Source organism: Plasmopara halstedii, assembly GCF_900000015.1.
Source record: "Plasmopara halstedii genome assembly, contig: Scaffold_444, whole genome shotgun sequence".
In the NCBI taxonomy this organism is placed as follows: Eukaryota; Oomycota; class Peronosporomycetes; order Peronosporales; family Peronosporaceae; genus Plasmopara; species Plasmopara halstedii.
In genome coordinates this window covers 249,861-262,656 of record NW_020187364.1, presented here as the reverse complement: position 1 = coordinate 262,656, position 12,796 = coordinate 249,861, and the positions used below count along the sequence as shown (strand labels likewise).

Below are 12,796 nucleotides of genomic sequence, written 5' to 3'. Positions count from 1 at the left end.
CAAAGCACCTTAGGATTATACTCAGCATTTCGTGCATGTAATGCAATCGTCTTAAGCTCCAGTGGCGTTTTTAGATCTACTGTACCCACGACGTTCCTGCATAAGCATATTGTTTACTCGATGCCGGACAAAAGTTTTCGGTAAAAGCACTTTGCATACATGATTTTGACCTGTAAATTCAGGCGATCGTCCCAATCATCGTCCACTTGCAGCTCACGTGCACCAGCGCTCTGCAACTCTAGGCCCGAATTGACAATGAGTGCAAGTTGCCGCTCGTTGACGATTCGGGAGTTGCCGCGCCAAGGCTCCTTTTTCGTCATAAATGAAATCGTATTGGCTGCAAATTTTACAGCTAACAAAATATTTGACCTTTATTGCTATCGAATAAAGACATTCTAATTTTAGTCACTTTTTTGTTAAGTTGTTCGACGTAACCTTACTTTGCAGGCCGTGCGAATAGGCATGCGGTGTACGTAGTTGTCTTAGAAGCACAGTGATTGTGCTTAAAATTGCGCTTTCTTTCGTCGCGATTGATTACAACCTTGACAAGTTAGAAAAAAGAGGGTCTATAGAGGAGACACTGTAAACACGCGCATTGTGCCGGGGTACATACACACTGTACTATTTTGTACTTATACATGACACTCTTGAGGTAGTCTAGCCACGATCAAGTCATAAAAGACTTGGATATGATATGTTCAAGTACCTGTTTCCAAGATAAATATACTAGCTTGAAAATCTTTTGCCTGTCTTAGATCTCGATGCAATCAGTTAGTTAGTGACCAAAGGACCCACCAGCTCTAATAATGCGTGGGAGTACCGCTAAAACCGGGCGCCGATGAAACATCCACCGAGAGACTGCAAATGTTGAGCGTCTAGACCTTCTAGGGCCGGAGCGGTAGCTGAGAAAGTGTCAATAATCTGTTGAAACTTCATGTGAAGTTTGAGACTTTGACAGCATGGAATTTTTGTATAATCGTTGACGTGGATTGGAGATATGATCTTAATCATGGTTTGGTGTGATAGGAATGCAACAGTCCATGGGGCAGCTGGAAGTCAGAAGTCTTAGGTGTCACACACTTCTCTCCTGGTAGATCATTACCAAGTCGTTAGAGCAATTTGGCCAGGATACAGAAACGCTTTTGGCGCGGGCATAGAGCTGCGATAATTTCCATGCATGACGTAAGATGCTCAGAAATAAAATAGCACTTGTAGCCGTACCATCCTCGGGCAGAGCTCAAGAGGCAACAGCGACAGTAGGCCGAGGTCTAATGATGAGACAATATAAAGGACAACTATATATCGTTTTACCCAGAGTACGTCTCTGGCGGGTTGGTGGAAGGCAATAACGACTGGAAGTCGCAACTCTCTCGGCCATAGCCGGTGGAGCCGAAGGGCGACTTTAAATCTTGATCAGAAGAACCAGATCCTGAAAGTATATAGAATGACCATCGTTGTCATCACGTGACGTTGCTGTTAAGTCCGCCTACCGTGTGGTGGGCTAGCCGTGCAAAGCAATATAGATCTACGGGTAACGACCACCCTGCTCACATAAGAAAAGAGTGACCGGGGACATCATTGGGTTGTAAGCCGTCCCGCAAACCTCGGATAAAAGCTCTAATGGAGCTGGTATAATTTTACATGGATTTCTGTACATGGAATTGCAGAACGGCGAGACACGACTGAGCTCGTGATCTGTTATGGATAAATATGTCGCTGAGAACACTCCCAGAGAACTAAGTGCAAGGTGTCGTACGGTAGTTCTCGAAGATCCGACGGACTCACAAAAAATGCTGAGCAATTTGGCGTGGTGGCGAGGTATCTATCGTGTGTGTTACACTAGATAGAGGTTCCATGAAAATGGCTTAGCTCCCGGAACCAAGTATTGTGATACATGGTAATTATCCTTATCAAGAAAAGTGTGGGACGTCATTTGCAGTGGGGCTACCGCAGCTCTTTCGCTTAGGAAAAGCTAAGCTTAGGTCGGCGACCTTCGTTCTATACTTAGAACCAGTACGAGTATCACAATTCACATTGAACTGTCGCCTCGTACTGGGCTCGCGTGTCTTAGATACCTTTGCATCCCCGCGACTTTCCGCACGCATTCTCTGCTCAATGAGCCTTGTGTCTAGGACACGATAGACACGCAGTCTTGCTGGTTTTGAGAGCGCCAAAGCCGCCCTGCGGGCAGCATCCAGCTGCTGTCTCTGTGACTTGCCGAGGTCATTATTAGTGATACCACATCCCATTGAAGTCGAGAGATCGGGAAACGGACACGTTATCGCAAGGTTCGAGCTGGGCTCACATCGCGTCGCTGGCTCACGCCGCCCTTCTCTTCTTCCCATCCTGGGAATGGAGTTTCCGACTCGTAGCTAACTTTATCCAAATCTAATCCGTCGCCCGTGGAGGGTGCGGTGCGCGGTGCTCGGCTGCCGAGGGCCTTGTGATGCACTTCTTCTGAAGCCGTGGGCGTGTCGTCCGAATTTGCACCGCGTGAAGGAGACGAAGAAGGGCTCTGCCGTGGCGCGCGCATCCACTGTCGGTTTAGACCCTCGTGTAGAATACGGCTTCCGATCGACAAATTCCGCTACAGAAGCAAAGGACGCGATCACTCTATCGTTGGACTTCGATGTGGTCGGGTCTCTGACAACTACACATGCTGAGTTGGACGAACGAAATGCTCTGCGAGCTCGATTTTTAAGACACGATCCACAAACAGCGTCGCCGTACCGATACCATCGGTGGTAGCCGGCACCGTCGCACGATGAGCTATCTTGATTAAAAGGTCGACGAAGACCGCGACACCCGTGTTGCCAGCCAGGTCCTTTCTAGGCCAAATTCAAAGTCCAGACTCATGGACTGCAAACACCCGAAGGGTACCGGTAAACTGTCCAGCGGCGCAGCAGCATTCGGAGTGGGACACGTCTCACACGTGCACAAATGTGCTCATCCATTTTTACAGCTTGGGCCACCAGTAGTGGCAACACACAGAGCTGTACGTCTTCTCACGACCCAGGCGACCACTGATTGGGGTGCTGTTGGCCTAATAGAGGATACGATACTTAAGATACTTGTCGTGGGGAACCAAAATTCGTGGCGTATCCGTCGAACCGGCGCTTAATTCAGCAAAATGTTATTTAATGAATGTTGGAGTAATCGTGTGCGCAAACGCGCCGACAGGTTTTGGTCCGTGTTTCCAAACTCCTTACTTCCAAGGGCCTGTAGTATCGCTACACACATTTTGTTACCCGCGTATTCGGCGCGAATCAAATCCGTCACTGACGACGTCACCGTCGTGACATGAGCAAGCTCATTGTCCGGTCTGCGTGACAACGCATCAGCACTTTCCTGGCTTATACTTCACCTCGAAGGTATATTCTGCAAAGAATGAGAGCCATCTGGCCATTCTTTGCAAAAGGTGAGGCGACTGAGTCGCAGTGCGAAATGACGCATGATCTGTGTAGATCAGGTGCACACTGAACTTGACAAGTGCATATTTCATCACACGTAATTCCTTTGTGGTGGACTGGGTAGTTCTTCTCTAGAACCTGAGCTGGCGAGATTCGAACGCAATCGCCCGATCTCACCCCTCGGCGTCTGCTTGCGGTAGTGCACAATGGCAAAGTCCGAAGAGTCACAGACATCACTGAAAGGACAATTGAGGCCCGGCAACGCCAGTATTGGTGCATGCAGGAGGCTGTCGTTGACCCTGTCAAAAGCCTCCCGATGCTCGGTGTTTCAACACAATTCCGTATACTTGAATTGATCGAGAAGGTGAAATATGACATTAAGTACGCAAAAAAAGCTACATGCCTCAATCGGCTAAATTGCATTTTAAATAATTAGTGTAGTGAGATCTAGGGTGCTTTTTACACCGTTGCGATGTCTCTTTGCTTTTAGTGGGGGCGGAGCTGTTAATCTTGCTGATATCAGCTCGATTACACGTTCGTTGCAAAATCAATGATTTACTTTGTTGCGGAACAGCCTGTCTGCACCCTGACCGCTCACTGTTTTGCTGACACAAGTGAAAAGATCCATCTTACTCAGACGAACCGCAAGTCTATAACACTGGTAGAACCGGCCGTGGCTCTCGAAGGACCACAAATAAGTTATAAGCAAATCATCTGCGGAAATTGACAGGCCGGCCAAAGGTGCCGCCGCATACGGCGAGATTTTAACCAATTGACTTGTTTTCCATGCGTGACAATTTCTGGTCACACCTCAAGTCACCTTGAACCACCAATACATAGCGCTCACTAGGCAGCCTATTGCGAAGGCTAGAGCGTCATAGACGACCTGGAACAGCCGGCTTGGGGTCAGAAGAATCAGAATCGAAGCGTGCGTGAAATGATCATTCACATGGTAAACTAAACACCGCATATTCCATTGCATCCCGACATTTTTTATAATTCTTGTTAAGGAGATTGGTGATGAGTCGTACCATTTCAGTATACCGTGCTGCCTATAGAGCAGCCTGGACAGGGGGTTACGTCAGGGCCATAGCAACACTTGTCTTTATGGCGAAAGAATCATTTAGGCACATAGACTCTTTCACGCCTGGCAAGTGTTCAGTGGCTCACTGTAGTTTCTCATAATCGACTTCTTGTACGAACACTTTGTCGAAATACGTTAAAGATTTTCGTTATGTGGCCTAACCAGCAGTATCAACTACTATCAAACGTCTCATATGTATGAAAGAGTCCCTGAAGCATCACCACCACTTCCTAGAGCATCTCGCATCGGAAACTCATCGCAGATAAAGCGACAAAGCTGTCTCAAATTAGAACTCCTAAATTATAGACTAAGCCGTAGTCACTGAACAAAAACGCAGTCGACCATGCTGTTTTGCAGCATATCTTGATTGGGTATAAGCTGATGTGCCGAAATTGTGGTAGCATTATTCTAGATATAAGCGTGTGCAATGTGCTACTTAACGCTAGCTTTTCTGACACTAAAAGTCTGCGCCGAGTGTGGAACCTTACTTCCTCTCAGCAAATGTACTTTTTGTTTCACATAGTATATAGTATCAATGATCTAACGAGGTTACACGTACCCTGGTATGAAGGGGTAGATCACACAAGAAGGTGTGACCATACAAGGGTTTAGGTCACACAAGACGGTGAAATCACACAATAATGTGGCTAGACCGTAACAAGAAGTCAGTACGTGGCTGGACTGCCAGTAGTTATGCATTACAATTAGGCTTTACTATTCAATAAGGAAGACCAAGAGATTTAGATATAGGTGGCTTTGCGGGAAATATCTACAATTAACATTATAAACAGAAGAGTCTATTTGCCTTGGTTAAGGTTGTGGTTACTCTTGAAGTAAGTGGATTGCGATCCGCTATACTCGACCTTGGCTTAGCTTCCTCTAAGCGAAAGAACTACGGCAGCACCGCTGCACTTGGCAGCATTTATAGCCAAGATATACCCTTGCCACCCGACAGGGCAAAAACAGATTGGTAGACTTTGTCCAAGAATTGCGTACGTTCATTGCCGGTATGATAGTCAATCCTCTCCCCGAGGCGGTCACAGTGACCGTCGTTATAGAGGGCATCCGCACCTGCGTGGCCAGAATGGAAGTCTTCCGTGTGCACCCATTTTCTTTTGATGAAGCAATGAATATGGCATTAAATAACGAATTCAACTTTAATTCGGCACGACTCAACTGGAATGTACACCTAGCAGCTGGTCGAGCGGGCCTGAGCCGATATATTTCAGCTATGCTGAGGACGAGGAGGCAGAGCTTCGAGTTGCCGAGCAGCGTTCGAACACCCAATGGTGTTTTGTCTGTAAATACACCTGTCACCTTCGGACTGGTTGTCCTGCGCAAGGCGTGCCAAGGATCGTCGACCCGACGTGCTTCTAACCAATCTGGTTTGACGCGAAAAAACGACAACACCACGGGGTCTCCTACTAGGGAGAAACTGAGTTCTGTTGGGCCTCAAATTTTTGTTAGGCTTCAAGGAGGCAGAGGTTAGTGGGGCATCGACAGCCCAGCCCCGAAGAGCTTCGTGCTCTTATACACACAACGTGGGTTCAAGCCGGTCTTGCTGGTCGTGGAAGCGACCAGGAGGGCTTTAAAAAGTCGTGGAGGATCCTGATCGACTCCGGGGCGACAAACAATAATGCTCGACGCTTCACGATCAAGCCCCTTCAGATGCGCGTGGTTATCCACTGGACGAAGACTGCGGAAATAGCAGCTCTTCGTCGGATGTGTAAATAATATCAGGGCTCCGGTGGAGCAGGTTGTGAGCTTAACAGTAGACGACACTAAGTGCTTATTCCTACTAGTCTCGCCAAGACGTACAAATCCTGGGGAGAGGCGACGGCAACGCCGTATGCTATCTACAAGACGCCAGGAATCTACCCTTACCTAGGGTGTGTCTACGGTAGACAGTAGCGCGCAGCTATACACTTTCGTAAACAGTATGACGGGGAATGAGGACGGCAACGTCACCCTCGAGCGATGAATGCTCTTATTGAGCTGGACTCCCTCGAAGGGTTCGGCGGTGCCTTGAAGGCAGTACGTAGCCGAAGCGGCCATTATACGACTGGAAGAAGGAATCAAGCCGTCGTCGCTTCTGGATGAAGCTGTCCTGGGGGACACCAAAAGGGGCTGAGTGCACGAAGTGGATCTTCAATCCTGAAGAGTCCCTCGGATCCGTACTATCCCATAGTGAAGTAATCTCAAGATGTTGTCTCCAAGGACCCGCCATCGGTCCTTCTTCCGAACCTAGCTGTGCGTATGAGATCGACCTGGCTCTGAATACAAAATACTGAGTCATACACCAATGGCTTCTGTCCAAGTAGCAGTGCGACATCATTGACGCCTCTGTCCGTGCGAAGCATAGCGCAGGAATGGTGCGTGAGAGCAATTCTCCCAATTCGACACCCTAGTTTCCTGTCCGGAAGCCGAACAAGAAGCGCAACGCTACCACCATTCCGGCAGGAGCCGATCCCTGGAACGGATGTTCTCCAATACAACATGGTTGGATGTACAAAGTACACTGCACTCGACTTGGTCGATGGGTATTTCCAATTGCTCATGAGAGCGAAAGATATTCCACTAACAGCGCCGAGCGACATGCTCTGGGAGTGGCTAGTGATGTCTCTAGGGCTGTCAAATGCACCAGCAACTTTAATCGGTTTGTAACGCATATGTTCAGGCCCCACCGGGCGTATGCACAAACACACTTGACATCTTAACGCTCACTATGAGCAGCCTGGGTCGGAAGAATAATCCGTCGTCGACGGTGGTGTCATAGACGCAGACGACGCAGACAGTTTATGCTGCAAGTGCTTAAACAGATCATTTTCATGATATTAAAACGCCTCTTGGCGCGCGCTTGCCGCCTCGGGCCCGTGCGCAACAAGGTGCTCTACGCCCTCAGGGCCCAGTAGGGACATCAGCTTATTAATCCCGTCCTGCATGCCCTTGGGCAAATAAGAGTATTTCTTCATCCTCAGAGAGAATCAGTCGTAACGACTCAGGCGTAGACTGACTACGACTGCTACCAAGTGCAGCTGGGCTGCAATAGCTCTTTGCTTAGAGGAAGCTAAGCCAAGGTCATCAACCTTACGTTCTTTACAAGAACCAGTACGAGAGCAGCGGACTCCAAGAGTACTGAGAACCTTAGCCAAGGTAAGTGAACCCTTTCGTTCAAGATTCTAACTGTATCTAATTGTTTTAGTTGCGGCAGAGCCGCCAATTTCTAAATACTTAGGTTCTGCGAATTAATATAGTAATACCTGACTAATATAGTAAAAGCAATTAAACATAGTAATATATATTTCTCCTGGCAATCCTGCCAATTGGTGACTTCTTGTTACGGTGTAGCCACACCACTGTGTGAATACACTAACTTGTGTAAATCACACCTATGTACGGTCACATCATCTTGAGCGACCCGCCTTTTCATGCAAGGGTTTGTGTTAACCCGTTATAAATAAGCTGTATTCTAATGCAGACAAATTCATCTTCAGCGCCGAAGAAAACTCATTCAGGGTGCTTTATTGGGAAGCGTGGATTTTAAGCGGACCTAGCTAAGGTCAAGGCCATTGTGGACTGGCCAATTCCGAAAAATCAAAAGGACTTGCGCAAGTGGCTTGGCCTCGCCCTCTACTTACATAAGTACAGCAGGAATTATGCGGAAATACCACAGCCATTGTCGAATCTCCTTAAGTGTCCTTTGCTTCAAGCAGAGCCAACACATTAAAGGATGACCGCTGCCAGCTGAAAGCTGCCGAAAAGAACTACTGCGTCAAAAACAAGGGGTTAATTACAATGATGTAAGTTCAGTATGCACTTGCGTGGCTCGTAGCCATTTGTAATCCTTACAGCTTAGGTGTCATCCCGCACAGCGACGTCGTATTTGCAGTTCCACCTTGCATGACACCTATCCTTCTTTGCTGTGTAAACCTATGGGAAAGGTATAAGCAAGGCTGGTTTAATGTGTTAGCTTATGTACTTTGCGCCACACAGATCATATATTGTCGAATGCTACTTTGGTGACGGCGCTAATTACTAAGGCAATGTGTCCAGCGTGCGGGTCATTGCGCTGTATGTTTTGCGGTGCCGAAAGCTGTGAAAGCTGGAAGTTCGAAACTCAGTTTGACCTTTAAAAATCACTTGGTAGCACGCCTGCACCATTTTGCTGTATCTCAAGATTGCTGTTTCACCGCAATGACCCGCATGACATTCAGTAAGTACTGATATCTAATGATGATTATCCAAAGCACAAAAGGATTTACGCGTAATATACAAAACCCCTCAAGTAGCTTCTTCGGGAGAGAAAAGACATGAGCAAGTCCGCACTCTGACCATCTGATTGCGGGTGGTAAGCGTTCGATGTAATCAAAGCAGCTTGAATAATGTTTACCAAAACTTCACTCAATCTGGGCGAGATTGAACGTCATGTGTAGTGTAGACGATGATGTTGCTGGGAGCCAACACAAAAAGAGACAAATCGCTTCAGCTGGAGGCATTCGAAACACCAAATACGGTGTGGGACAACGAGCCTCACTGAGTGCAATTTATGGAGTTTACCTTCTGTGGTCATCAAGACCAAGTTGCGACCGAGCTATAACGGACCGCTCGCGATCGTATTGAAAATAAATTTGGTTATTTTTTAATATTCCAATGCGAGCGCAACCTTACTTAGTCACAATCCCGCTCGTACGAGCGGGTTGTATCCGACGAGCTTTGTTGCAAAGGAAACATGGTTTTACCAACTTCACAGTCGACTTAGCTTCTGCTGCAAGACAGCAATACGATCCGCTCGGGGGGTTTCTCGAGCAAGGCGATGTACGAAGCCGAGAGCTCTTGCTCATCTCAGTCTTTGCTGTGCTGATACACACAAGAGCCAGTCGCGGGAGACCCAATCTTCGCTGGCACTTCCTATGTGCCCTTCACTTTTTTACGTTTGATGGGCTGGCGGATTCACTAGTGCTGTTAACAGGAACTGGTAAAATGGAAGGGTAACTTTGAGTCGAACATCTATTGGAAATTCCACTTTGGCGAAATTTACCTAATGCCGTTGCCGCTTCGACCTGGTGTACTCTCGGCTTTTGCCCAGTTTTGAAAAAGACGGGGGTCACCCGTCGCAGCGTGCTTCCCAAACGTGGGATATGTTGTGATAAAAAATATTCGGTAGCATTTGCCGAAGCCCCTTGGCGACAAGTGGAGCTGTCAGTAGCAGAAAATTGAGATTGTCGCCTCGATGAATGCGTCGAATGCATCGTCTCATGCTTGACTTCGCAGCGCTAATGGTAATGCTAGTATCGAAGAAACGAAAAATTTTCATCACTCAAAACGCAAAAAGTAAGTCTTGTTCTCTATGGACTTCTAGAATCTAAGATTCATCTTGACTGAAGGTCTTAGACATTTCCTTCATACTATACATCTAGCAGGTGCTGATTTGCGGGCTGGAAAAGCGCTAGCACAGTGACTTTTACGCGCTCATGTTGCTCTGGGGCAAGAGGTAAGACAACACGCGAAGGCTTTAAGAGCCTTCTTATTGGCGCAGCAACATACATTGGACGATAAGAGCATAAACAAGACGCCATCTGGATAGGAATCGGTGTGACTATACTGATTGCTGTAAAGTAGGCTGGGTTGCTTGATTAAGGCCCGGCATAATAATAACGAGCTGAATTTTGTTGTGGTTTCAGTTTCAATGATGGGGGTGTTGATAGAAAAGGGCGCGGAATCTGAGACGCGTGCATTGCGCACTGTGCGCAGTGATCACTATTTAAAGGCTAGACTGTTTTTCGCTGGGTGGAGGGGCAGGTGTTTAAATGGACATCGAACAATAATTTGAATTTATTTTATTGAAAACCTCCTCAACATCTTCACCAAGAGTTTCCTTTAATCGCATCGGTCGCGAAAATCGCGCTTTGGGTAGGGATCGTTGAGGCATTTAGTTATATGCACGAAAACAAGTACGAAAAATTTGTGTAGTTAACCGTTACACATTACGTAATACTGTATTGATTACACAATGGTACAATTGTACAAAATTCACATTAAATGAATTTGATAAAACTTTGATTATTTATGGTTTTATAAAGGTTACCGAAACGCAAACAGCAAGTGCTGGCCGCAAATTTGAAATATAACATAGCTTTATTATGAAAAGCAGTAAAACATGATTATTGAGTATTTGTCCATATAATTAATCAATTCTAGAGATTTGTACACCTTAATTATCAGTGCAAAGTAATGACTTTAGTTGATGAGAGCCTCTTGGCTCCGCTCTTGGTAGGAGCACATGATTCCGGCCCCTATGAGCTTTCTTAAGCGGACTCTGACTGTCTAAGCTTCATCTGCGCGAAGTGCACGGCGACCCCAATGTACATAGCAAGCTCTTATCAAGCGTTTTTATTCTGTATTGCCGATCTACTAGCATATTGCATGACAGTGTTGCGCGCTAACAAATAACTTTTTTTTCGCTGGCTGTGATTTACAAACAAAACTTATTTTTTATGTTCTGTTATTGCAGCGAGGCTGCCGTAGCTCTTTCGCTCAGATGAAGCTTAGTTAAGGTCGGCGACCTTCCTTTATACTTAGAACCAGTACGAGTGAAGCGGATCGCAATCCGCTAACTCCAAGAGTAAGTGCAATCTTAACCCACGCTAATTAGCTCTTCCGTTTAAAATGTAAATTGTAATTCTCGGTTAAGCCGCCTATTGCTAACTCTATAGGTTTTCCAATCTATATAGTAAAACCTGATTGAATGTACAATTTAGCCACGTACTGACTTGTTTAAGTGCAACTATACCATTGTGTGATTGGCAAAGTCCAATAAAAGCTGAATATGCAAGAAACACGAATGGCTTGGTATTTGAATCGACTTTTACAAAGATTGAAATGTGTAATGAGAGATAATGTAAGCTATAATAAAATGAAAGTATTATCTCATTGAAACTATGATATCAACAAGAGTTAGTTTAAGAATAGAAGGGAAAACAGGTCCTTGCCCGAATTGCGTCGGCCATCCTCTTGTCGCACTCTTCACCCTAATATAGCGTTTCCCATACGAACATGCAAAAATACAATAACAACATACTTTTCTCTCATCCACCCCACATGAGGGAAATCGACGTCTTTCGATCACAAAAGAGTAAAACATCCTTCCTAGTCCCCGCTTTGCAGCGGTTAGGAGCGATATGATACACTTTGTTCAGTCCGCCCGACGCAAAATTTCTAATCATCGAGAAATATGGAAGTCGCTTTTTAGCAAGTCTCCCATACAAATCGCCCCAATCACATGCAAACACACATCATCTTCTCAAGTAACTTGAGAATAAATCTAATGGAATCTTCCTGCGAAACCTCGACTGAAAACTTAAAAGAGGTGACTTCACAATCCCAGACAAGGACCTACAACAAAAAATGGCATACAAACACATTGCATAGTTAGAAAGAGGCCTTCTCTAAAATTCTACTTTTTCTCCTTCTTGGGCACACGGTAGGACCCAACCACGACAGCGTGATCACGCTCATACGGTTCTAGAGTAAGTTGCTCAGCGGGCTTGAACTGCTCCTGTTGTAGCTTCTTCACTTCACGGGCGAAGACGGCTTCAGGAGGGGCTGTTGAATCTATACAACTAGCCTTTATAGAAATAACGAAGTGACCACCATTTCTCAAAAAATGCGAGGCGTTGAGAGCCACTATACGTGCTTGGTCAGGCTGTGCGACGTCAGCAAAAACGACGTCGACCATAGGTACAAGCATACGGTACTTGAGCGGATGGCGGGCATCCTCGATGATTGGAACAACGTTGGTACGAGACTTGGCCATGTTGATGAGATCGCGGCCAACACGGTGAGAAAACTCAACAGCATACACAGCACCTGAAGGTCCAACGATGTCAGATACATGCGATACCGTAGTACCGGAGGCACCACCAAGGTACAGCACTTTTGCGCCAGGCTGAATCCAAATATTGTCCACACCGCCAAGGATGGCAGCAGCAATCTTCGAGCGGAACGGGTTCCATACACGGTACTCCACTTTCTCAGTTCCTTCACCTGAAGCAGACGGAATATCTACTGAAATGCGCTTTTCGCCGTACACAGACTTTCCAGGGGTTGAATTGAGCGTCACTAGAGCGTCTTCTTTACCACGAGCGATAAAGATTCCGGCGTGACGATGGGGCTCTACGACAACTTTGGCACCACCAGCCATGCCACCGCGTCCACCACCACGACCACCACCACGGCCACGACCACCAGCTCCGCGACCACCTCCACGGCCAGCACCACGACCACCACCAACGCCGCGACCTCC

General features: G+C 46.7%; 2 protein-coding genes across 2 annotated transcripts in view; both read right to left on the bottom strand.

Annotated features, from left to right (window-relative positions):
• Positions 1-320, bottom strand: part of PHALS_10012 (tata-box-binding protein) — a gene marked incomplete at both ends in the record, with an annotated part of 393 nt that extends 73 nt beyond the window's left edge. The window contains 2 exons of the mRNA XM_024725361.1: positions 9-96; positions 160-320. Coding sequence (XP_024576145.1) covers positions 9-96; positions 160-320 — 249 coding nt within the window. The remainder of the gene's footprint in view (positions 1-8; positions 97-159) is intronic.
• Positions 321-11,947: 11,627 nt separating this feature from the next.
• Positions 11,948-12,694, bottom strand: PHALS_10011 (rrna 2-o-methyltransferase fibrillarin; the record flags this gene model as incomplete). The annotated part of the gene is made up of 1 exon (XM_024725360.1): positions 11,948-12,694. The coding sequence occupies one exon, from the start codon at positions 12,692-12,694 to the stop codon at positions 11,948-11,950; it is 747 nt and encodes a 248-aa protein (XP_024576144.1).
• Between the last annotated feature and the right edge of the window lie 102 nt (positions 12,695-12,796).